Genomic DNA, 25643 nt, shown 5'->3' on the forward strand with positions numbered 1-25643 from the left:
ATCCAGTGATTGCACTACTTGGCATTTACCCCCACAAAAACACAAAAACCCTAATTCAAAGGAATACATGCACCCCTATGTTTATTGCAACATTATTTACAACAGCCAAGATATGGAAGCAGCCCAAGTGTGCACTGATAGATGAATGGATAAAGAAAATGTGGCATATAAATACAATGAAATATTTTTCAGTCATAAAAAGGAATAAGATCTTTTTTAAAAAAAGATTTTATTTATTTATTTGACAGAAAGAGATCACAAGTAGGTGGGGGTGGGTGGGAAGCAGGCTCCCCACTGAGCAGGGAGACCAAAGCAGGGCTCAATCCCAGAACCCTGAGATCATGACCTGAGCCAAAGGCAGAGGCTTAACCCACTGAGCCACCCAGGCGCCCCAAATGGAATGAAATCTTGCCATTTGTAACAACATGGATGAAGTTAGAGTATAATAAGTGAAATAAGTCAGAAAAAGATAAATACCATATGATTTCACTCATATGTGGAATTTAAGAAACAAAACAAAAGGGTAAAGGAAAAAAAAAAAGAGAGAGAGAGAGAAAGACAAACCAAGAGACTCTTAACTATAGAGAACAAACTGATGGTTACCGGAAGGTAGGTGGGTGGGGGGAATGGGTGAAATAGGTAATGGGGATTAAAGAGTACACATATGATTAGTACTACGTGATGTTACAGAATTGCTGAATCACTACATTGTATACCTGAAATGAATATAACACGGCATGATAACTATACTGGAATTAAAATTAAAAACTTAAAAAATTGTTTACACACACCTTGTGTCTAAAAATTCAGTTCAGGGATCACAACCTACCCTTCATAGTCTCTAAAGTACTATGAGGGTTCTGTTCTAAAGATCCATCTTAGCCCAGCTGCATGAGTCAAGCCAAATAAAAACAGAGGCTTACTCCAGTTAGATGGATAATTAACTCACACGACTGCGGAAAGAACAGAGTGTTTCTTCCTTTTGTACTGAGGAAATCAGATTGGTTAGAATCTGAGCACTAGAAGAGACTTAGCTTTTAGACTTGGCTAATAAGTCTCGTCCAATTCTGTCATCCACAGAAGCAAAACCTGAGGCTCAGGGAGAGGAAGGATTTTCTTAAGGTAACATAAGGGCCTTAAAGTAACCAGGGCCTGAACCTCTATCTCCAGTAATTCACTGAATTATAATACACTCCAACTTTATTTCAAGCAAGTAGAAGATAACAGTTTCCAGAAACAACAACAAAAATAGTGAGGTTTTCTGTATTAAAGGGGAGAGTGTGACTGAGTTTGGTCAGCCTATAATCAGACTGAGCCTTTAAAGAAGAGCTTCTAGGGGTGCATGGCTGGCTCAGTTGGAAGAGCATGTGAATCTTGATCTCAGGGTTGTGAATTCCAGCCCCATGTTGGAGGTAGACAGTACTTAAATAAATAAATAAAAACTAAAAAAAAAAATAAAGAAGTGATGCTAAGTGTTAAATCTAATACATCTCAAACCTTCTCAGCTTATTAAAGTTCCTAGTGATTATTATTCTCATATTGAAAACCAGCTCTTCATCGAAAATCAGAATTACTAATATTAGCTTGGTTGTTACATAATGAATCCATGGGAGTTTTGGAAAAGCTTATGGTCATCTGATGGCCCAACCTCTTCCTTTTATAGGTGGAACTCCTATACCCTACAGGAAAGTTGCTCAAGATAACTTAGAGCTGTAGTTCTGTCTGCCTTTTCTATACTTACAAATTAGTCTGTTTCTTCGCTTTAGGTTTCAGGTTTTCCATGCCATGTCAGCCCTGCATTTATCTGAACCTATTTGAAAAAACATTTGCTAGGTTTTAACACTTACTGACCGAAAACTCCAATAATAACCATTTCTTAAAAAATGATTCTTTTGATTCATTCCATTACTATGGTTCACACAACTGAAAATGAATTCATATTTTTAGCTTAGACTTTCTTTTCCCAAATCATTATAGAATAATTCCCTTATCGTATGGATTTCTGACAATTAAGTTACTGCTAGATTAAGAACCCAGATATCAGCGCCTGGGTGGCTCAGTGGGTTAAGAACCCAGATATCTGGGGCGCCTGGGTGGCTCAGTCATTAAGGGTCTGCCTTCAGCTCAGGTCATGATCCCAGGGTCCTGGGATCAGGCCCCACATCGGGCTCCCTGCCAAGCAGGAGGCTTTCTTCTCCTTCTCCCACTCCCCCTGCTTGTGTTCCCTCTCTCACTGTGTTTCTCTCTGTTAAATAAATTACGTTAAATTAAATTAAATTAAAACTTTTTAAAAAACCCCAAATATCATAAAAGAGAGCCATAATTCTTAAGTGGTATGAGTGAAAAAGGAGGAAGGAGAAGAGAAAAATCTCAAAATCATCTGGGGAGCTTTAGCAAACTATTTGTGCCCTGGAGAGGGATCTGGGCAAATGAGTTGAAAAATCATTCCAGAGGGGTGTCTGGGTGTGGCAGTCAGTTGAGCCTCCAGACTCTTGGTTTCTGCTCAGGTAATGATCTCAGTTGTGAGATGAAGCCCCGAATAAGGCTCTGTGCTTGGCATGGAGCCTGCTTGAGATTCTCTGTTCCTCTCTGCTCTTCTTCTCATTTGTGTGTGCTGGTGTGTGCACATGCATGCTCTCTCTCAAATAAATAAATAAATAAATCTTAAAAAAAAAAAAAAAAAAGAAAAAGAATTCCAGAGATTCTAATCTATTACCCATTACAGAAATGGTGACTTAACAGGTAAGTTGATAAAATGTTAAAAAACATTTATCCATGGTCCTTCCTCTATATAAATATACCTCATTGAAAATAAATACCTTATGATGTCCTCACATTATATCTAAAACAGAGAAACAACAATGCTAAAGGCAATATTGGTTGTAAATAGTGATGACTTTTGAATGTCAGAAGACTTTATTCAAGAATTAATAATTTCACTTGCATATATCTAAAAGGAAATACCAAATGTTTCTTTGCAAATGGCTAGGTCATGCAAATTCTGACTCACTGTTTTGGCTCTACCTAGCTATTAGGTTTTGGACAACACTTTACCACTCTACCCATTTCCTCATCAGTAAAGGATGGGATTTAGCAAGATACAAAGAAACTTATAGCTCTGATACTCAGTGATTTCATAAATACTACTTTTTCTCATTCCTCCATTCTTAATTTATAGGCCTATTTGAGCATTTACATTGTTCAAAATATGCCCTTCTTTGTATGTGAAGCTGCTGTTAATAAATCATATTCTGTAGGAAAAAAACAAGTATTTTGAACTCTGGGTTGGCTTTGCAGCAGTGACCATAGATTTACACAGCCAACTCTCCACATTATTTTGTTTTTGGTTCACATCTCTGTAAGATAGGAGAGGGAAGGAGGATGGGATGTAATCTGTATGATTTCTCTTTAGGACCAACAGGCCCATAAAGAAAGCAGACCTATAATCTTATCCTGAAAGCAGTGGTATTTTTAAATCTTAAAAAAAAAAAAAAAGATTTAAAAAAAAATTTATTTATTTGACAAAGATGGCAAGTAGGCAGAGAGACAGGCAGAGAGAGAGGAAGGGGAACAGACTCCCTGCTGAGCAGAGAGCCCGATTCGGGGCTTGATCCCACGACCCTGGGATCATGACCTGAGCTGAAGGCAGAGGCTTTAACCCACTGAGCCACCAAGGCGCCCTCTGAAAGATCTGTTTTTAAGATTCTTTTTATCTCTCAGTAAATAATTATTCTTGTACTCCTAAATATACATGTTTATTTCTAAGATAGAAATGCACTATTGTAACGATATTATGTATGTTCTAATACACACATATAGAAAGACAAAATTATATTTATACATACAAAAGATTAAAATATTCCATCCTCCAAAGCATCATCTTGCACACCTTACTTTTTAATTCTGCTGCCCTAAACAACCATCAAAATACTGAGCATTCTACAATACTTGCTGAAGCCATATCCACTGCCTTTCCTTTTAAAAAAATAATTATTTTTATTAACATATAATGTATTATTTGCCCCAGGGGTACAGGTCTGTGAATCATCAGGCTTATACATTTCACAGCACTTACCATAGCCCATACCCTCCCGAATGTCCGTAACCCAGCCACCCTATCATTACCCCCAACACACCCCAGCAACTTTCAGTTTATTTTTCCACTGCCTTTTCTAGCAATCTCCTTCCAAAGACCATACCTATCTTCCACATGACCATACAGTCACTAACCTTTTATGTCTGGAATTTAATGTTTTCCTACTTTAGTGGGTTGAATTTGAATATAGACATTTAGAGATACAGAACTTGTAAGCCTTCCTATCCAGGTGGGTTGTACATTGGTAAGGATGGCCTGTTGTAGAGCTAAGTATTTTGACAAAATGGGAAGAATTTAGAATTTAGAATTTTGCAGGGAATATTGAAATAAACACCCAATAGTAGTAGAAAGCAATCATTTTCAAAAAATTAAGGAGTGGGGTGGTAGGGTTATGGACATTGGGGAAGGTATGTGCTATAGTGAGTGCTGTGAAGTGTGTAAACCTGGCGATTCACAGATCTGTACCCCTGGGGCTAATAATACATTATATGTTAATAAAAAATTAAAAAATTAATGGAGACTAAAGAGCATCCTTCTAAAGAATGAATGGGTCAACCAGGAAATTAAAGAAGAATTGAAAAAAAATTCATGGAAACAAATGATAATAAAAACACAACAATTCAAAATCTGTGGGACACAACAAAGGCAGTCCTAAGAGGAAAATATATAGCGGTACAAGCCTTTCTCAAGAAACAAGAAAGTTCTCAGGTACACAACCTAACCCTAAACCTAAAGGAGCTGGAGAAAGAACAAGAAAGAAACCCTAAACCCAGCAGGAGAAGAGAAATCATAAAGATCAGAGCAGAAATCAATGACATAGAAACAAAAAAACCCCAATAGAACAAATCAACGAAACTAAGAGCTGGTTCTTTGAAAGAATTAATAAGATTGATAAACCCCTGGCCAGACTTATCAAAAAGAAAAGAGAAAGGACCCAAATAAATAAAATCATGAATGAAAGAGGAGAGGTCACAACTAACACCAAAGAAATACAGACAATTATATGAACATACTATGAGCAACTCTACACCAACAAATTTGACAATCTGGAAGAAATGGATGCATTCCTAGAGACATATAAACTACCACAACTGAACCAGGAAGAAATAGAAAACCTGAACAGACCCATAACCAGTAAGGAGATTGAAACAGTCATTAAAAATCTCCAAACAAACAAAAGCCCAGGGCCAGATGGCTTCCCAGGGGAATTCTACCAAACATTTAAAGAAGAACTAATTCCTATTCTCCTGAAACTGTTCCAAAAAATAGAAATGGAAGGAAAACTTCCAAACTCATTTTATGAGGCCAGCATCACCTTGATCCCAAAACCAGACAAGGATCCCATCAAAAAAGAGAACTACAGACCAATATCCTTGATGAACACAGATGCGAAAATTCTCACCAAAATACTAGCCAATAGGATTCAACAGTACATTAAAAGGATTATTCACCACGACCAAGTGGGATTTATTCCAGGGCTGCAAGGTTGGTTCAACATCCGCAAATCAGTCAATGTGATACAACACATCAATAAAAGAAAGAACAAGAACCATATGATACTCTCAATAGATGCTGAAAAAGCATTTGACAAAGTACAGCATCCCTTCCTGATCAAAACTCTTCAAAATGTAGGGATAGAGGGCACATACCTCAATATCATCAAAGCCATCTATGAAAAACCCACTGCAAATATCATTCTCAATGGAGAAAAACTGACAGGTTTTCTGCTAAGGTCAGGAACACGGCAGGGATGTCCATTATCACCACTGCTATTCAACATAGTACTAGAAGTCATAGCCTCAGCAATCAGACAACAAAAGGAAATTAAAGGCATCCAAATCAGCAAAGAAGAAGTCAAACTATCACTCTTCACAGATGATATGATACTATATGTGGAAAACCCAAAAGACACCACTCCAAAACTGCTAGAACTTGTACAGGAATTTAGTACAAGTTAGGGTGTCAGGATATAAAATCAATGCACAGAAATCAGTTGCATTTCTCTACACCAATAAGACAGAAGAAAGAGAAATTAAGGAGTCAATCCCATTTACAGTTGCACCCAAAACTATAAAATACCTAGGAATAAACCTAACCAAAAAGGCTAAGAATCTATACTCACAAAACTATAAAGTACTCATGAAAGAAATTGAGGAAGACACAAAGAAATGGAAAAATGTTCCATGCTCCTGGATTGGAAGAATAAATACTGTGAAAATGTCTATGCTACCTAAAGCAATCTACACATTTAATGCAATTCCTATCAAAATACCATCCATTTTTTTCAAAGAAATGGAACAAATAATCCTAAAATTTATATGGAACCAGAAAGGACCTCGAATAGCCAAAGGAATATTGAAAAAGAAAGCCAAAGTTGGTGGCATCACAATTCCGGACTTCAAGCTCTATTACAAAGCTGTCATCATCAAGACAGCATGGTACTGGCACAAAAACAGACACATAGATCAATGGAACAGAATAGAGAGCCCAGAAATAGACCCTCAACTCTATGGTTAACTAATCTTCAACAAAGCAGGAAAGAATGTCCAATGGAAAAAAGACAGCCTCTTCAATAAATGGTGTTGAGAAAACTGGACAGCCACATGCAGAAAAATGAAATTGGACCATTTCCTTATACCACACACGAAAATAGACTCAAAATGGATGAAGGACCTCAATGTGAGAAAGGAATCCATCAAAATCCTTGAGGAGAACACAGGCAGCAACCTCTTCGACCTCAGCCGCAGAAACATCTTCCTAGGAACATCGCCAAAGGCAAGGGAAGCAAGGGCAAAAATGAACTATTGGGATTTCATCAAGATCAAAAGCTTTTGCACAGCAAAGGAAACAGTTAACAAAACCAAAGGACAGGGATGCCTGGGTGGTTCAGTTGGTTGAGCAGCTACCTTCAGCTCAGGTCATGATCCCAGTGTCCGGGGATCGAGTCCCACATCGGGCTCCTTGCTCGGCGGGGAGCCTGCTTCTCCCTCTGCCTCTGCCTGCCATTCTGTCTGTCTGTGCTCACTCTCTCTCCCTCTCTCTGACAAATAAATAAAATCTTAAAAAAAAAAAAAAACCAAAAAACAAAAGACAACTGACAGAATGGGAGAAGATATTTGCAAACAACATATCAGATAAAGGGCTAGTGTCCAAAATCTATAAAGAACTTAGCAAACTCAACACCCCAAGAACAAATAATCCAATCAAAAAATGGGCAGAAGACATGAACAGACAGTTCTGCAAAGAAGACATCCAGATGGCCAACAGACACATGAAAAAGTGCTCCACATCACTCGGCATCAGGGAAATACAAATCAAAACAACAATAAGATATCACCTCACATCAGTTAGAATGGCTAAAATTAATAAGTCAGGAAATGAGAGATGCAGGAGAGGATGAGGAGAAAGGGGAACCCTCCTACACTGTTGGTGGGAGTGGTGCAACCACTCTGGAAAACAGCATGGAGATTCCTCAAAATGTTGAAAATAGAACTGCCCTATGACCCAGCAATTGCACTACTGGGTATTTACCCTAAAGATACAAATGTAGTGATCCAAAGGGGCACGTGCACCCGAATGTTTATAGAAGCAATGTCTAAAATAGCCAAACTATGGAAAGAACCTAGATGTCCATCAACAGATGAATGGATAAAGAAGATGTGGTATATATACACAATGGAATACTACGCAGCCATCAAAAGAAATGAAATCTTGCCATTTGCGACGACATGGATGGAACTAGAGGGTATCATGCTTAGTGAAATAAGTCAATCGGAGAAAGACAACTATCATATGATCTCCCGGATATGAGGAAGTGGAGATGCAACATGGGGGGTTAAGGGGATAGGAGAAGAATAAATGAAACAAGACAGGATTGGGAGGGAGACAAACCATAAATGACTCTTAATCTCACAAAACAAACTGAGGGTTGCTGGGGGGAGGGGGGTTGGGAGAAGGGGGGTGGGGTTTTGGACATTGGGGAGGGTATGTGCTATGGTGAGTGCTGTGAAGTGTGTAAACCTGGCAATTCACAGACCTGTACCCCTGGGGATAAAAATATATGTTTATAAAGAATTTTAAAAAATTTAAAAATTTAGTATATGTGCTGCCGAAGCGAGTACTAAAAAATTTAAAAATTAAAAAAAAATTAAAAATTATATGAAAAAATTAAGGAGTGGAATATTATGTGCAGCTATTAAAAATCATGTTCTTAAATATGTTCAAAGTTGTGTTGTGAACATTTAAACTTTATTAGGTGGATTGAAACATATACAAAGCCCTTATTTTCTTAAATAATGTATGTGTGCATATATATGAATTAATAAGTACATATAGTGTACTATAGGATACTATAGTATACATATAAATGACTACAGGAAAATATTAACAGTGGTTACGTGTAGGTAGTATAATTAAGGTATTTTTGTTTTCTTCCCCATATTTTTCTGTATTTATCTAATTTTCTGCATTAGTATATACTGATTTTATAACCAGGAAAAAGAATTTGAAATATTATTTAAAGAAAATCCTCTACATTTATAAAAAAAAAATCAATACATTTTCTGTTTATAATTAATTCACTATGCCTGGAAAAGAGATGCATTTTACTCATATAAACATTAGTCTTTTCTGAGTACAGAAGCCATCAGTTTAGATAAACAAACCATTATACTGAGGACCTATGTGGCATAAACTTGCTAGTTACTTAAGCCCATCATTAGGCTCAGGGGAAATATTTAACACCGTAAATTCAAGCCAACAACAAAAATCTGTGGTTACCAATTGAAACCACCAGGTGCCACTGTTGCTTTACAGAAAGGAGAGGAATACCTAGCACCAATTGGTTTCTTTAGAATAGATCTGTGCTTTTAACCTGCACATGGATAACAATAAAATCTTTTCAGAGGCAGAACAATTATTTCAATGATTTTATGCTCATATCCCAAAAGGTAAATCAGAAGAGATTTGAAGTTATAGTTCCCATCAATTTCCTACATATGGGATTGAGAAAAGAGAACATATTATATCAAGAATTTCAGGGTGCCTGGGTGGCTCAGTGGATTAAGCCGCTGCCTTCAGTTCAGGTCATGATTTCAGGGTCCTGGGATCGAGTCCCACATCGGGTTCTCTGTTTAGCGGGGAGCCTGCTACCCTCTCTCTCTCTCTCTGCCTGCCTCTCTGCCTACTTGTGATCTCTGTCTGTCAAATAAATAAATAAAATCTTTAAAAAAAAGAAAAAGAAATAGATTTCAGCCATAAAACCTTTTGTTTTGAAATACCTTTACAAAAACTTTACATTTTTAAATACCCTACTTATAGTAGCATTTTAATGCTGTTTATCACTGTTTTCTGTGAGAGAGTGCATTCTTCATTCTAACTCTAAACAGCAGGGATATAAGTCTCCACCCTGGCTCTGCGACTTCTAACTGTAAGGTTTTGGCAGTTAGCTTCCATCTATAAAAAAGTAATACCAAGCTTACACAGTTATTTTAAAGACTGAATAATATCATGTGCATAAACAGGGTTATTAGACAACTTACTACTTCTCTCTGCAGGGATAAGAAGTTCTCAGCTTCCTTGGCCACTGAGGTCACATCTAAGTGAGACAGGAAATCTTTGCCCTGATGCTAAAATGGGTGCTAGACATAGTATCTTAAAACATGGGTCTTTTTCTAATTCACTATCTATCACTTATGAGAAGAGGACCATGACAAGTCACTTCATCCACTGGGCCTTCTGGTTCCTCATCTTTTAAATAGGATTGGGCTAAATGGCTCTCAGGTCACCTCCAGCCAAGAATCCTATGTTTCTATAAAATCTGTTCCACAGAAGGTATCATTCTATTTGAGCATAGTACACTTTTGTAATGCAACATTTTGCAAATATTAAAGTTGGGAGGCAAAGGGTTGTGGGACAATGAGTGCTACAATCCAACATTCAGCATTTGAGCTCCTTTCATGTACCAAACACAGTGCTAGTGCTAGCTAGTGCTAGACTCTGGGGATATAAAATGAAGATGATACCATCCCATCTCTCCCTTCAGGGAGTTTTCAGTTAAATGGAGAAACAGATATAGATAACCAAGTACCGTGCAACAGAGTGAGGGTATGGACTGAGTGTATCTAAGGAGGTATATTTATATGAGGCAGGCAGTTAATCTTCAGGATGCTGTTGATCAGTCAGTTTAATGAAATTAAAGTAATTTTGAGGGACTTTTCTGATTTGCTTAAAGTTGTTTCCAGGATGAAGAAATTTCTGAGTCATTCTTCTGTGGGTATTACCAACTTTTGGTTTAGAGATCTAGGCAAGGTATTTTCTGAAGTACACACTCCTGGATTATATAATCTACATGAAAATGAAAAGTGAGTAGCTTATAACATAGTGGAAAGGAGACAGATCATTGTTTGGAATAGACCAGTAGTGCTTCTCCTGCTATTTAGCACAGATGTTCACATTCAATTTCGGTTCCCATTATCTTTCTAAATTCCCTCTCCTCCTTAGTGTTTGTCACTGATCTTTTCTCTTCTCTGCAAATGGCTATGCTCAGTTTTTCCAAAATTTTCTCAGCTGAGTCAGCAGTTCTAGACCCCCCACTGACACTGTGCTCTTGCCAATATACATTTATTGATCTGAGATGCCCAAATCAGGACATTATGGAACTGGAGAAGAAATGGAAGAGTAAATACCAGCTTCTGCCATCTGGTAATTTCAAAAGCTACCAAATCCCCCTCTGCTTACCAGACTCTCTGTAGTAAGCTCCGGCAAATCCTGAATGGTACAGCAAGGGTAATCCAGGACCGAAATGCTGCAAAACGCAGAGAAAGGGCAGGCTTTAGGGAAATAGCAATGGCAGGAAATGGCAGATTCTGAAATGGCAGGAATTATTTCTCTCCAGCGGGCCCAATCTATTTCCCAAATTGCTTAGTGACCTCAGCTGAAACTGAGGGTTGTGGTGCCAGGCAACTCTAGCTCTAGTCATGAGAAGAACCCACAGAGTTCCTTCAAGCCAGTCTCCATATAGCAAATGGAAAAGAAGGCAGCAAGGGAGCCTCTGGTATAGCCACCTCTCTCCTCTCTAAAGAGTAGGGACACACGTGCAGTTCCATTTTTGCATTTAAGTGTATGCTTATGTATATGTGTCAACTGTGTTCCCAGAGATGCTGCCCAAACTTAACCCACTTAGTAACAACCTGTGGACATAGGGTGAAATGAAGACCTTTCCTATGTCCTTTACCAGATGTTTCTGAAAGCCAGCAGCTCTGGGAAATGATCATGGAGGCCATTCTTGAAGGAAGCTTAAGACAAAGGCAGCTTCCCTCAGCAGGGCCAATCTAGTAGCTCAAGAATGGTAACAGCACTGGGGCATCTGGGTGGCTCGGTCAATTAAGCTTCCAGTCCAACTAGATCTCACTTCAGGTCACGATCTCAGAGTCATGAGATCAAGCCCCACATCAGGCTCTGTGCTGGGCAAGGAACCTGCTTAAGATTTCTCTCTCTCTCTCTCTCCCTCTGTCCACCCTTCCCCACCCCCACTTGCACTCATGTAGGTTCTAAAAAAAAAAAAAAGGGAATGATAACAGTATCTGCCCCCAGAACTGACAATGGGGGACCATAAGGGAGCTGGAGGCTCTGTGGTGAGCCCAGGGAAGCAGGAATGAGTAGGTAGGGGAAATGATGCACTGCATTATGACAGGGACATAGTTACTCAAAATTATAGTTTTTTCTTTCATTTTCTCTCTTTTTCATTGGTACAATGTGGGATTTAGCTCATCTCTAATGCTCCTTCTCATTCTGACATTCCATAAGGTTTATAACCAATCTATTTGAACTAGCGCAATTGGAAATAGATAAAGGATGTGGGCAAAGCAAGGGCCATAAAGGAGTGTGGAGTTTTTGGTTTTTTTTATTCTTTTTTTTTTTTTAAGATTTTATTTATTCATTTGACAGAGATCACAAGTAGGCAGAGAGGCAGGCAGAGAGGGAAGGGAAGTAGGCTCCCTGCCAAGCAGAGAGCACAATGCGGGGCTCAATCCCAGGACCCTGGATCATGACCTGAGCCAAAGGCAAAGGCTTTAACCCACTGAGTCACCCAGGCGCCCCAAGGAGTGTGGGTTTCTTGGACCTGTCTCCACATTTCAAAAGTCAAAACTCTATCCAAGCAAAAGGCAACAATTTATTTACCTAGAAATGTTTACCTTTGTCCAAGAAACCCATAATAATAACCTAGGGGAACCAAGGTAGAAGAGAGGGCAGTGGGTCTACTTATAACATTGCTCATCATCTTAATCACTCTTCTGGATTCTCCCAGGGTTGCCAGTTCTGTACTTACTGCTCCATTAGTATAAATATTCTTGGCTGGCTTATCCAATTATCTACCCACTTCCCACAAAGCCCCATGGCAAAGAAGATGCTGGCACCCAGGAAATGGGGGCAGGAAATCAAAGATAGATTTGTGCCATCCTCTGTGAACTGAATTCTAGCCTAAGGGGGCAAAAAATAAAGTTACAAGTTTCTGGAATATCTATCTATATTGTAAAAGCCATGAGGAAACTGTGCAAGAAGGGGCTATGGGCACTCCAAGTTCTCAGGGATCATGCCACAGTAAAGCTTATAGGTGGTGTAGAAGAGGACCATCTTATCCTGACCAAACTTAGTTATTGATTAGTCTGGCACTACCATTCTTCCAATTCCAAATAGAACCTGATGGACACCTATCAGATTATTTGCCCTCCCCTTCCAGGCCCATGGTGAGGGATGGTACTTAATTCCTGAGCCCCTGCCACACTTGATTGATCCAGGGGTGGATCTCTTACTAGAAATGTGGAGCAGGGCTCTCCTATGTTTATCTTAACTGATACTTATATAAAAGCTCTAAGATATAATCAGGGAATGCATTATTTTAATTTTTTTTTAAAGATTTTATTTATTTGACAGACAGAGATCACAAGCTGGCAGAGAGGCAGGCAGAGTGAGAGGAGGAAGCAGGCTCCCTGCTAAGCAGAGAGCCCGATGTGATGTGGGGCTCGATCCCAGAACCCTGGGATCATGACCTGAGTCGAAGGCAGAGGCTTTAACCCACTGAGCCACGCAGGCACCCAGTGAATTATTTTCATTTTAACATGAAAATACTGTGGCTCAAAAAAACCAGGGTTTTTAACTTGAGATTACATAGCTAGCAAATGGCAGGTCTCATGACTTCAGAAAGTTCATCTGTATATGTCTATTTTATTTATTTTAATTTAATTTAATTTAATTTTTTAAAAGATTTATTTATTTAAGGGTACCTGGGTGGCTCATTCAGTTATACATCTGCCTTCTGTTCCTAGGGTCCTGGGATCAAGCCCCACATGGGGCTCCCTGCTCAGCTGGGAAACTGCTTCTCCTTCTTCCTCTGCTCCTTTCCCTGCTGATCCTCTCTCTCAAAAAAAAAAAAAAAATCTTTTAAAAAAATTTTGAGAGAGAGAGAGAACAAGTGTAGGGGATGGGGAGGGAGAAGGAGAGAAAGAATCTCTAGCAGTCTCCCTGCTGAGTGAAGAGCCCCATGTGGGTCTCAATCCCAGGACCTTGAGCTCATGACCTGAGCTGAAATTAAGAGTCAGACACTCAACCTACTGAGCCACCCAGGTGCCTCTGTGTATTTTAAACTACATATAAGTAGGCTGCCTCTCATGGTGGACTTTTAGGCAGTACAAGATTGGTAAGGCACCATTTCCTGGCCCTCTCTAGTCACCCCAAGTAATCAGATCAGCCTTCTTCTTCTTCTTTTTTTTTTTTTTTTTTTTTTAAGATTTTATTTATTTATTTGAGAGAGAGAGAGAGAGATTGAGCACAAGAAGGGAAAGTGGAAGAAGGAGAGGCAGGATCCCAGCTAGGCAGGGAGCCCAATGCTGAATTTGATCCCAGGACCCCAAGATCATGACCTGAGCTGAAGGCAGTCGCCCTAACCAACTGAGACACCCAGGTGCCCTCAGATCAGCCTTCTTACTTCTACTTTAGGAACTCATCCTCTGGTAAACTCTAATATGCTTATAGTTCTTGTGGAAGTAGCAAACTAAAGAACAAGGATTTACTCTGTAAACTCCAAGTCCCCACTTGGCTGGAGGAGTGAAAAGCAATTTGTATTCATAACAATTGTGACCAGAAAACGATTTGTGTTTTGATCCTGCGTCTGCTGCTTACTTAAGTTGTCTCACTAGTATGTTAATCTTGAGCAAGTCAATTAAGCTTACTTAATTTTTTTACTAATTGGTGAAATGAGAATAAAACTTGTTATAATACTTTAACCATTACTGAGGAGATTAAATAAAATACCATATACATGTTTTATTACAAACTGATCTAAGTAAGGGTGTGTTATTTATTTTCAGTTACAAATTCTGCATAACACTACAGTTTACAAAGTGGCATAATTATTCCAACTAATGATTTAAACTAAGATCAGGGCTGGCCAGATAAGAAGGTTGTTTCACACACACACACACACACACACACACACAAATCTTCCAATCCTTCTGCCATAGGGCTAACATTTCATTGTTGCAGTTTTATTTATTTGAGTTATGACATTTTTTTTGGTTTTCAAAACTATTAAAATACAAATAGCTCTGCGAAGAGGCCAAATCACACACCACATCAACTAACACTTCAAGGAAATTAAATTTAAGCTCCAAAAGAGAAGGGACTAGGGGTAAAAAGAGAACTGGAAGGCTCAGAGATGATGTATATTTCTCAACCCATACCTAAACAGAACTTAGAAATAAACCTGTCCAGAGCCCATACCTGTTTTTGGCAGTGATGTACGACAAGATATTTTGATTGAAGAACTTCAGGATCAATGGAATGCAGTTGGCAAATACCAAATGTTGTGACACATATTCAAACTGGATTAAAAGATCAAAGAAGCAGAAAGGGCTGCTTATTTGTGGGATAATAGAAGGTACATACGAAAAATAGGATTGGCAAGCACAACTCTAATATCCATTCCTAAGAGTATCTACTGTCTACTTGTGTTATCAGTCCTCCTGTCTGAGAAGTGCGGAGCAGCATCATCTAGTCAGCTCATCCTGCATGGAGGGGGACAATCTGCAGTGTGTGTATGTTGCCAGCACCTGACCAAAAGCACAAAACATAAACAAGCCAAAAAGAAAATCCCACTCCGGATAAATAGAAGGAATAGCTGCAATATTTGTTCCTAAGCTCAGTAAGAAAGGAAAACTCCCTCTGGGAGCTGTCTTCCATACCAAACCTCTGTTTCATAGTGTTTCAACAGTGATTGATAGAGCAGGAACAGGTGCAGCTTACTCCCAGCAACTGCTGGCATCATTCAGATGGGATGGATATGGCACACAGTAACCAAGTGAACCACTGGAATGTGGGCTCCAGCATGAGTCTGTCTGGTTCACTATATCATCCCTGGACTTACGTTATCAGTATTTTAATGAACAGATTAACAAGTGCCCTTAGGTCAACAGATACTGTACTGAGAATAAGTCCAAGATCTCTCTGATGGGCTATCCCAAGATCTCTTTGATGCGCTAAACACCAGAAATAGGGATTCCATTTTGCTCTCTTGAATTTGGATAGGGTCTGTATCTGGGAAGATCTCGTGGGCAGTATCCTGGAGTTGCATCACCTGGATTTTACCTGTGATGCACTGAGGAGCATCAGACACAGTTTTCTTCCAGATTCAGAACCCAAATGCTGGGACAGTACAGAAACTGGGTTGAAAAGCAAAAAATTGTGGTGTTTTAAATCCCATAGCTTTTCCTGATCACCAAGAAGTAGCCTTGGCACCAAGTCAAGCTGTCCTTTGCCCCTGTGTGTGTGTGGTTAGAGGCGGGAAGTAAGCTTGTGTTGCCCATTTCTCTCTTCTGCTCAAATACTTTCTCCCTGGCAGCCGACCTGGGGTATTTTCCGAAGCTCCAGATGGAGCAGCCAATACATACCCGCTATGAAGTTATGGAAAATGTTTTTCAATTTGAGATGTGTCTGTAGCCTTGTTGGGATTCACCAACACTGACACACACTGGCAAGGACCATCAAGCCACCCACCTGTCTGGCTGTTGATCCACATACTGCCCACCAAGAGAAGCAGACAGAAAAAACAAGTCTATGGTTCTCTGTTCTTTCTACTAGGAACACTATCTCCCTCCCACCCCTACTCCTCCCAGCCCTGCTGTTGCTTAGCAAACACTGGCAGAAAATGTGTGAGAACCCAGGACACCTATAATACACCCAAAGATGTTTCTGAATATACTAGAGTGGAGAAATACCCTGATTATATAGGCAAACCTGCATGGATACAGACCCTGCAGGAGGCTCTGTGCACTCTGAGAACCTGCTGTTCTAACAGCAAGCTTGGTTCTGACTTCTTAGGAGGAAAGTGGGGCGAAGACCCTGAGCAGTCATGAGGTACCTCCTCTCCTCCCCATGTTCTCACCACAGAGACCATCCATTCCCTGCCCTCAGGTTCTCTGATATCTTGGCAATGCCCACAGTACCAAGTCCAAACTCCTCAGCATGGTAAACAATGCCTTTGTGGGGAAGCAGCTTCTTTAATCTTTCTTACGCTCGACTTCATTTATAAAACAGGGATAAAATAAGATCTACCTCATAGGATTAAGAGAATAAAATGAAATGCCACGTGAACTTAACAGAGTGCTGGGCACATTATAAGTACCCAGTAACTGTGTGCTGTTATACATATTATGATCTGCTCCCTGCTATCCTCTCCAGCTCCATGTATCACCAGGCCGCCCCATCTTCCCCTGCTCTAGGGAGAACTCTAGCAACATTTAACCAGTTTCCAAAGGTATTTTCTCTCTCTCTCCTCTGGCCCTCTATAGATTAACTTTTCTGCTCAAAATGCTTCCTATCTTCTTTCCCTGATATCTCCCATATCCTTACTAACATCTGTTTCTTTAGGACTCAGGTTAGAAGTCACTTCTTCTCTATCATTGGTTGGATTACCAGCCAGAGCTTACCTGTATCATACACTTATCATTCCATAATTAGCTATTTTTATTATAAGTCTTCAAAGCCCTTAAGAGCCGAAACTGTGCCTTATTCAGGATTATATCTCAAAAGTTAAAAAAAAGTGGGGGGCTTCACATATAGAAAAGTTTTTCTACATAGTTTTTCCCCACTTTTTTTTTTTCTGGTGGAATACTTGAATCCTGTCTTGCACTGCTTCAAAGCTGGCTGGGCACATTCCTAAGAAGCCAAGGATTCCTACCCACAACCCTTGGATAATGTTCAAAGGACACAGACATCTGCACCTGTCTAGGACAGTTCCTCACATCCCACTCCATACCCCTACACAAGCTTGTGCAACAGGTATAAGAATTCCTGAGGAGGATAAAGCAGAGGCTGAAAGATGTTCAGTTGGACCATAAAGGCCCCTAGATCCCCTCTTTGAAAGACAGGGTCTGGAGAACACCAGAGACCTGCGGAGAAGTACTGTTAGCTGCTCACCTGGTAGATATGGTTCAGTTTGAAGTGTTTGAGGAGGAGCAAGAGCAGGGCAGAGATACTCTTTACAATGATCTCCTTGTGTCTGTTCACATCAATGCCCAACTTCATGCTCTGGAGAACAGTGATGCTACAATGGGGAGAGGAGGAGTCAGTGCAAAGAGAGGCTTAGAGAGAGGCCTACAAGGACCCAGGTATTCGGGTCAGAGACAACATATACAAGAAAGCCAGAACTTGGGTGATCTGAACTTCTGCACGAGGGAAATCTCGAGTTACCACTTAGGAACTCCTTTGCTCTTTTTCTCTTCCCTTTGGCAAGGGCTCATCACGTGGCAACGTCCACCCACATACCTATGCAACCAGTCACTGGCACTGATGTTGCCCTACAGACCCTTGGTCTTGAGCTAAAAAGGAACCCAACAGAGAGCATTGCAGTGGAAAGAGAAGAGACCTCTTTGGAAATAATCCCTGAGTGTTAACAAGGTGGGGTGGGGACTGGAGAGATGCTGTAGACAAAACAGCTAGCATTCAGCAGCCAACCCAGTTGAAGCACTCACGGCATCTCCTCAGGCAGGACATCTGCCAGGATATTGATAGAGTCTGTCTTAGCTTTGGAGGTGGGGGCTGCAGCCAGCAGAATCTTAAGTAGAGCAATCTAGGAAGTAGAAAATGAGGAGATCCATCTCGGTCCATCCCATTCAACAAGGCTATTTTTCCACACCTCAAAAGCCTTATGAGAAGTGTTTTAATGCTTCTATGTTCATTCTTCAGTAACCAAATATCCCCAGCCCCCAGAAGGACAAACAGGTGCCCAGTCCTGAGAGACCTGCCTGTGACACTGAGGAACCAGAAAGGAGCTATACCCTGTCCTGCTTCAAGACTGCTCTTGAGGAATAGAGAGGCAATACCTAGAAATAAGGTGAGAGATATAAACACAATCTCACCTTCTCTAAACCTTTCCTTCCTCTGACCCTGACCATCAGCATCCTCACCACTCAGTCTGAGGCTATCTAGGACATGACAGACCATGGCCTTAGAGGGACTAGGGTACTTACTTAGAAGGAGGGCCCCCAATATATCATACATGGACCCCAACTTATTCTCCACCTTTCCCAAAGAAGGACTTGGAAGTATAGCCAGGTCTTCCTTCCTTTTGGAGAAGCCTTGAGGAAAGCTCAGAATTCTAATGTTGTTAGAGAATGCTTTCCCTCAGGGGTGAAGGCTCAGGGAAGAAGCTCAAATAATGGACAGGTCAGCTTGAAATGGTTCTCAGCTATCTGTTCCTGGGGTAGAAAAGGGCAGCTCTGGCCCGGCTGTCTCCTTACCATGTACTGAGGGAGGCTGTAGAGCATGCCCTGGTAGAGGATTTCACATGGCGTTTCTGGTACCACCTCTTCCCCCTACGGCAGGAAATACAGTTTGTCTAGGTCATTTTCCAGTTGACCAAAGGCTATTTTTTCTTAGTTGTGAAGGGTGACATGAAAAGAGCGCTAAGCTGGGAGTTAGATCTAGGTTCCTATCCAGCTGTGTTAACGACTCATTGTATCACCTTAGGTAAGTTTACTTCCTCTCTGGGTCTTAGTTTCCTCTTCTTTTTGAATCACTGGGCTGGTCTGATGTCTTCTGAGGGCTCTTCCAGTCCTGGAAATCTATAATTCTGGTTTTTCCGTTATCTGGAATCGATACAGAATTCTTTCCCCATCACATATTGGGTCAGGAGTCAGAACGCCTACCTAGGAGTTGGCTCAAACCACTGCTTTTCTGGCCATACATGGGCTTAAGTCAGGGTGCACATATGCCTGGGACACCCCACATAGAAGCACTTCCTATGGTGTCACTCTGAGGCCATCCAAGAGCTCTGGAATATTTGGAAGTGAAAGGTAGGTAACTCAGAAGAGAAGGTTGATAAGGGAGTTGGGTAGCCCATGGCCAGGACAGGCAGGAAGGAATATTAAGAGGGAAGCTTTTAAGTAGAAACTATTTTCTTTCCTTCTCCAGTAGCCCCTACTACACCTCTTCCTCCTTTATGACCAGCCCTCTTGTCCACAACTCTCTTTGTCCTTTGATGACCCCATCTAAACCTTTTTATCAGAGCAGGAGGGCCGGAGCCTCAGGTATTTGTGGGGCTACTCAGGCCATCGTCATCTTTGGTCAGTTCAGTTCCTCCTCCCACAAGGTACCTCTTTTCCAGAGCAAGGGTCATTGCCTTGAGACCCTGAGGTAGGGAGGAATGACCTGGCCCCTGCCATCCCATATAACTCAACTGCTGCTTAAATAGGCATTCAATAAACTCAGGCAATAGATCTTTAGGAGAGCAGGTTGCCTTCCTGCTCTTCGAAAAATCTATTTCCTAACTTCTCTTCTGCCCTGTCCTCAAACCAATCCCTTCACCTTCCAACCCCTCAATAGTTGCTAACCCAGCCTCATACTTCAAAGAGAAAACAGAGGCAATCCGACGATTCATCTTCTCAACACCAAATATACTAGGGTCTCTACCTTTCTTCTTCTTCTTTTTTTTTTTTTTAAAGATTTTATTTATTTGACAGAGAGAAATCACAAGTAGGCAGAGAGGCAGGCAGAGAGGGGGAATTAGGCTCCCTGCTGAGCAGAGAACCTGATGCAGGGCTTAATCCCAGGACCCTGAGATCATGACCCACTAAGCCACCCAGGCACCCCTCTACCTTTCTTCTTGACATGAAGTGTGAACCACGTTTGTTCTGTTAAAGGCCAACCCACCACTTGTGCTGGGGATCTTGCAACCCTTCTGCTTTGTCGAATGGATCAGTTCTGCAATTGTCTCTTCTCTTCCAGATCATCTCTTTCAGGACATAAACATATTCCAGTGTCTTCTAACTTTAAAACACTTTCCTCTGACCCCACATCCTCCTTCAGCCAACATTCCATTTCTATCCTCTCTACAATAAAACTATGTTGTCTGCGTTGACCATCTACCTCCTTTCTTTGCATTCCTTTTTCAACACACTCCAACTAGGCTACAAGCCCCATCTCTTCATTTGAGGTTGCTCTTATCAAGGTCACTAGTTATTTTCATGTTGCCTGATCCAATGGGCACCTCAGATCTTACCCATTTATCAGCAGCACTGGACATAGCTGATCACTCCCTTCTTGAAAATTTTTTTCTTAGCTTTTATAGTATCACAGTCTCCCACACTCTCTCCCATCTCAGAGTGTTTCTCTTACTCTTCTTTTCTGGCTCCTTTCCTGACTCATCCCACCCTCAGCACAACGGGTGCACCCCAAGACTTTGTCCAGGGTCCCATCCTCTATCTCTATTTCCTCCTTGGGTTATCTCAGCCAGTTCTATGGCTTCTAACACTATATTAAGTCAAGAGCTCCCAGATTTATTTCTCTAGGCCAGTCCTCTCTTTGAACTCTAGATATATACTCAGTTACATGGCTGCTCACGTGCATGGTTGCTTAATGGATATCTAAAACTGAGTATGACCAAAATAGAACTCTTGATGAAACAGAACCCCTTATGTTTCACCCTGCTTCTACTCTTTTCTGGTAAAATCTTTATACAGCAGCCGATGGTTTTAGACAATGTAAATCAGATCATGTCATCCCCCTGCTTGAAATCTCTAAGGGCTTACTTCTATATTGTGAAACAACTTCGCAATCCCTATCTTTGCTTACAGGTCCTTTATTAAGTGGCCCCAGACCACCTCCCTGACTCCATCTCATACAACCCCATCCCTCACCCCTGTGTTCCAGCCATAGGCCTCCATTCACTACCCCTAATATTCCAAGGTTTCTCTCACCCTCATTAAGGCTATTCTCTTCGCCTAGAATGCTCTTTCCCCGATATTCCTATGGCCAGCTCCTTCTTGTACATAATATTTTAGTTTAACTGTCACCTTCTCAGAAGTCTACCTATCCTGACTTTTTAATTGAAAGTAGTCTCCTACATGGCAGATGCCTCTCTCATGTCATCCTATTTAAATTTTCTTCATTGTATCTCCCATTCTTATATGTCTTCTTGTTTCCTTAATTACTTATTTTCTTTTTTCTCTAACTTTAATGTTTCATGAAAATAGAGACTTTTGCCTTGCTTGGCACATGGTAAGAGCCCAACAGTATGCACATATGCTCTGTGACAGCACTGCAGACAGACTTCTTCCTGCCTTTCTCCTGCACAGGACCCCCTTGACTCACCAAAGACATGGGGCACTTCTCCAGATCCTCCTCATTCTTGATTTGAACATCTGCAATGGAGATGTACTTGTGCTGGGGAAGAAAAGACATCAATTAAGAGGCTGAGATTACTAAAAAAATTTTTCTTTTTAATTAAAAAAAAAAGGGAGGGTGCCTGGCTGGCTCAGTCTAAAGAATGTAGGACTTTTGATCTTGAGGTTGTGTTTGAACCCTGTGTTGAGTGTAGAGATCACGTTAAAAAAAAAAAAAAAAAAAGATACTGAGGGCCCCAATCATGTATGTACCAGTCTCTTGCTTAACTTCCTCAATGATAAGGAAATGTCCTGTATATGGTTGTCACCCAAATAGAACATAAACTTTGAAGGTAGGAGTCTTAACATTGAGTCCAGTGCTTCATATACAGGGTCTGTGTTTATTCTATGTTCCTATATTTGTTGAAGAGCAAAAATACTCAAGTATTTATCTTCAACCAAAGGGCAAGGGGAAGTAAAGAAGAGTCCCATGCCCCTGGACCACTACCCTGAGAGTTTTGCTGCATGTGAATATGCTTTTGTGCATGTATATGGAGTGATGATGGAGTGAGGGAGAGTTCAAGGTCCGTGCAAGAGATGACTTTTTTTACTCTTTGCGCTCATATATACTTTGGATGCAGAACAGACTGCTACTAATCCTGGCCTTTGGGAGTTAGTGGCCCTATAGGAAGAAAGAAGTGAGAGGAAAGGAAGCGAGGAAGAGGAAGAGAGAAAGAAGGGTGGGAGGAGGGAAAAGGCATGAGAGGAAGAAAGGATAACTTTTTTATCTATCTGAATGTAGGAAAATGGTTAAGTACGAAGAGACTTAATTTCCTCCTCTTTGGCCAGAATGCCTGAAGGAGAAATACAGAATGTGTCTGGTAGAGGAGCCAATAACCAGGATGTTGGTAATCAAACTTGCCTTGATGGCTCCCTATCCCTGAAGACTGAGAGCCCACCCTGGTCACCTGCTTTAGAGTCTTCACACTCTCGTGGATGGGCCTGGGTAATCCAACCAAGGTATCTGTGTCCCTGTGAAATGTGAGATATACCAAATCATAACTATCAAAACTTTAAAGAACTACTGATGATTCACTGACCTCTACCTCCAAAACTAATAATACATTATATATTAATTAATTGAATTTAAATTGGGGAAAAAAAAAAGAACTAAAGAGAACCACTGATATTCCCCGGAGTTACATGGACCATGCCACTTTCAACATGTGGTATTCTGGATTTTTCCCTTCAAGCTTCCAGGTCCCCCATTATTGTTTCGGGACACAAAAGAAAAATGCCACACAGAATGTTCCTGAAAATTAGGATTTTTGTATAGTCTTTTGGGCATTTACTTTGTCAGGGAGTAGTAGGTTCCTTAAAAGGGCATGTAGCCCAACTATAGGGAAATACCAGGAACAAGGCCTTCTCCATTTTGTAGTGCTCAGCCAGTGTGAGGAATTCATGGGGAAGGAGATATGAGGGAAGACTGGATCTGTTCTGACCATATTGCTTTTTCACAGAATTCTGGCCCATTAAAACAGGAAGGACCCCTAGGGACAACACTCTCATGACAAAATTAAAGCCCAAGAGGGAAATGACTTGTCACTCAAGGTCCTACACCTAGCTAAGAACATAAGAGTTCTTCGAGGAAACTGGAAGGAAAAAAATTCTATGGCACCAGGCCAAAGTCATTAGGAGATGTCCATAGTGTCTCTAGGTTACACCACAACTAGCAGGCAACATCTCTTTTTCCAGCCACCCACTCCTCTGGCCCCTTAAGAACCACTTTATAGCCAGTTTTGACCACCTAGTCACTTACTGCCCCAGAGTGAATCCGATGAATTTGTTCCTGCTCATCTCCAAGAAGTGCTCAATGTCCTTCTGTCTGAGAGGACAGTGGAGAGACAATTCCCAGAAAAGGAAAAAAAAAAAAGGCAAACCTTGAGAGACAGAATGTTTCTGAGCTCCTAACCCTTCGAGGAGGATTAGAGCAGTGGGGGAAGATAGCAGCTAACAGAGAAAACTTCAAGCCAGGAGTTCTGACTTCTAGCCCAGCTTATTGAGACTTGAACACATAGATCACTGTACCCTGGGACTTCAGTGATTCTAGTTCCAAAACTTGGGGTCCCCACAGTTATCAAACCTACCTGACCTTTGGGGCCCAGGGTAGCCCCTTGGGAAAGGCCACCCGCTCAGCAGAAAGGGATGCCTGTGAGGGTGGAGGTGGCACCAGAGGGTCTTGCTCTAGCAAGTCTAATTCTCCATCCAAGGTTCGTTCTCCATCACCAGCAGAGTCCTCTTCCTCCTCTGTGGCTGGCTCCTCTGTCTTAAAGAGGTCTCTTTCATTGTAGATGTCCAGGCTGTCCTGCTTAGTGAGGAGTTGCTGGGCGGAGGTTGGGATGGTAGAGAGAATGTGTATAGAGGTCTTACTCTGAGCATCTTTGTTTGAGGTCACCCTCTACCCATAAGCTACTAGACTTCAGGATATGTGGGGTAACAACCCAGCCCTTGTAAGAATATCCCCTTCCCCACTTAATCTATCCACCAGGTCCAATCCCAAGACAAGCACCTCTCAGGCAAACAAGTCATTGGCTGGGGAGCAAAGCATATATAATCCCAAAGTCAGTTACTTAGCTTTCAGAAAGCATGGATTTTTTTCCCCCCAGCACTTTACTTCCTAACTATGCTCTGCTTAGGTGAACATTCAATTAGTTTGCCTTCTCTGAGCTTATACCAGCTGGCTGACTGAGGAAGAGGAGGACAGAGGCTTGCTGCTAGGCAGAGGGAAGCAAGTTTGGAATTTTAAACCTTGTTGAAGAAAAAAAGATTGGACAGAAATAGGCCAAAAAGTTAACAATGACTGCCTCTGGTTTGTTAAGCTTATGGGTGATTTTCTTTCTTCCTCCATTCTTCACATTTTTATATTTCTTCCAAATTTTGTACAAGGAGTATAGCTTTACAAAATAAAAAATAAAGGTTGAAAAAAATTACAATGCTGCTTGTGTAGACTGGATTACTGAACATGACTGCCTAACCTTTCACCTGTAACCTTTCACCTGTAACTGGATTACTGAACATGACTGTCTAACCTTTCACCTGTAACCTCTAACCTTTCACCTGTCACTCAGGTATTTCAGGGAGGTTAGTACATGGCCAAGTCTCAGTGCAACCAATCATTCTGATCTTCCCAGGCATCGGACTATACCTGGAACACTTATCAGTCACCTCCTAAATGTAAGCCTCTGGCTCCAGGGCCAGACAAGAGCATGGCTGGCTCAGAGTAAACCTTGCTGTCAATAAAATGACACGTGCCTCACCCTGGGCACATGGATTTGCTGGGAGTCCTGTTCAGGTGATCTGGGTCATGCCCTAACTGGTGTCGGGGATAACTCCAGGCATACCAGGTCTCGGCCAATGACCCTGTATTAAGATATGGATCTACGAGGTAAGATCACAGCGTTACCTCATGATAGCCCGGGAGCCTGTGGAGCCGGGAGACAGAGGCCAAAGTACAGACTCCAAGGTTTCAGGTTGGCTATAGGGCAATCAGAGGCAGGATGAGCCTCATCATTTACTGCCCTTTCCTACCACATCCAGAATAGCTCAGAATCTTAATTTTTGGCCAACTAGTATCAAAACACCACTATATGCTTTTATTTCTTACCCTTCGAGAACCACGGCGGCCTCGCAGCTTAGAGGGTGGTGGTGCCAGCTGAGACTCCCCCAGGTCAAGGGTGTAAGAGGGCGGGGAAGCGGCACGCATGCTCTTCACCACCTGGATACTATCTTCAGCCAGTGGAGGCAGTCCCAGTTCTGCCCGCTTCTTTACTTTGAGAACCTGTAGATGCTCAAATCCACCGAGGGTAAACTATAGTATAAACAGGAAAGGG

General features: G+C 41.3%; 1 protein-coding gene across 3 annotated transcripts in view; it reads right to left on the reverse strand.

The window, feature by feature from the left end:
* The window catches only part of STRIP2 (striatin interacting protein 2), a 53503-nt gene that overhangs the window by 10051 nt on the left and 17809 nt on the right, over positions 1-25643 (reverse strand). For all 3 annotated transcript variants that reach the window (XM_059396418.1, XM_059396420.1, XM_059396419.1), the window contains 10 exons: positions 25418-25621; positions 23901-24136; positions 23573-23638; positions 22722-22785; positions 21743-21814; positions 18892-18966; positions 18124-18221; positions 17570-17696; positions 14876-14976; positions 10835-10901 (listed from right to left, as the gene is read on the reverse strand). In XM_059396418.1, the coding sequence (XP_059252401.1) occupies positions 10835-10901; positions 14876-14976; positions 17570-17696; positions 18124-18221; positions 18892-18966; positions 21743-21814; positions 22722-22785; positions 23573-23638; positions 23901-24136; positions 25418-25621 (1110 nt within the window). The remainder of the gene's footprint in view (positions 1-10834; positions 10902-14875; positions 14977-17569; positions 17697-18123; positions 18222-18891; positions 18967-21742; positions 21815-22721; positions 22786-23572; positions 23639-23900; positions 24137-25417; positions 25622-25643) is intronic.

Source organism: Mustela nigripes, chromosome 4 (genome assembly GCF_022355385.1).
Source record: "Mustela nigripes isolate SB6536 chromosome 4, MUSNIG.SB6536, whole genome shotgun sequence".
Lineage (NCBI taxonomy): Eukaryota > Metazoa > Chordata > Mammalia > Carnivora > Mustelidae > Mustela > Mustela nigripes.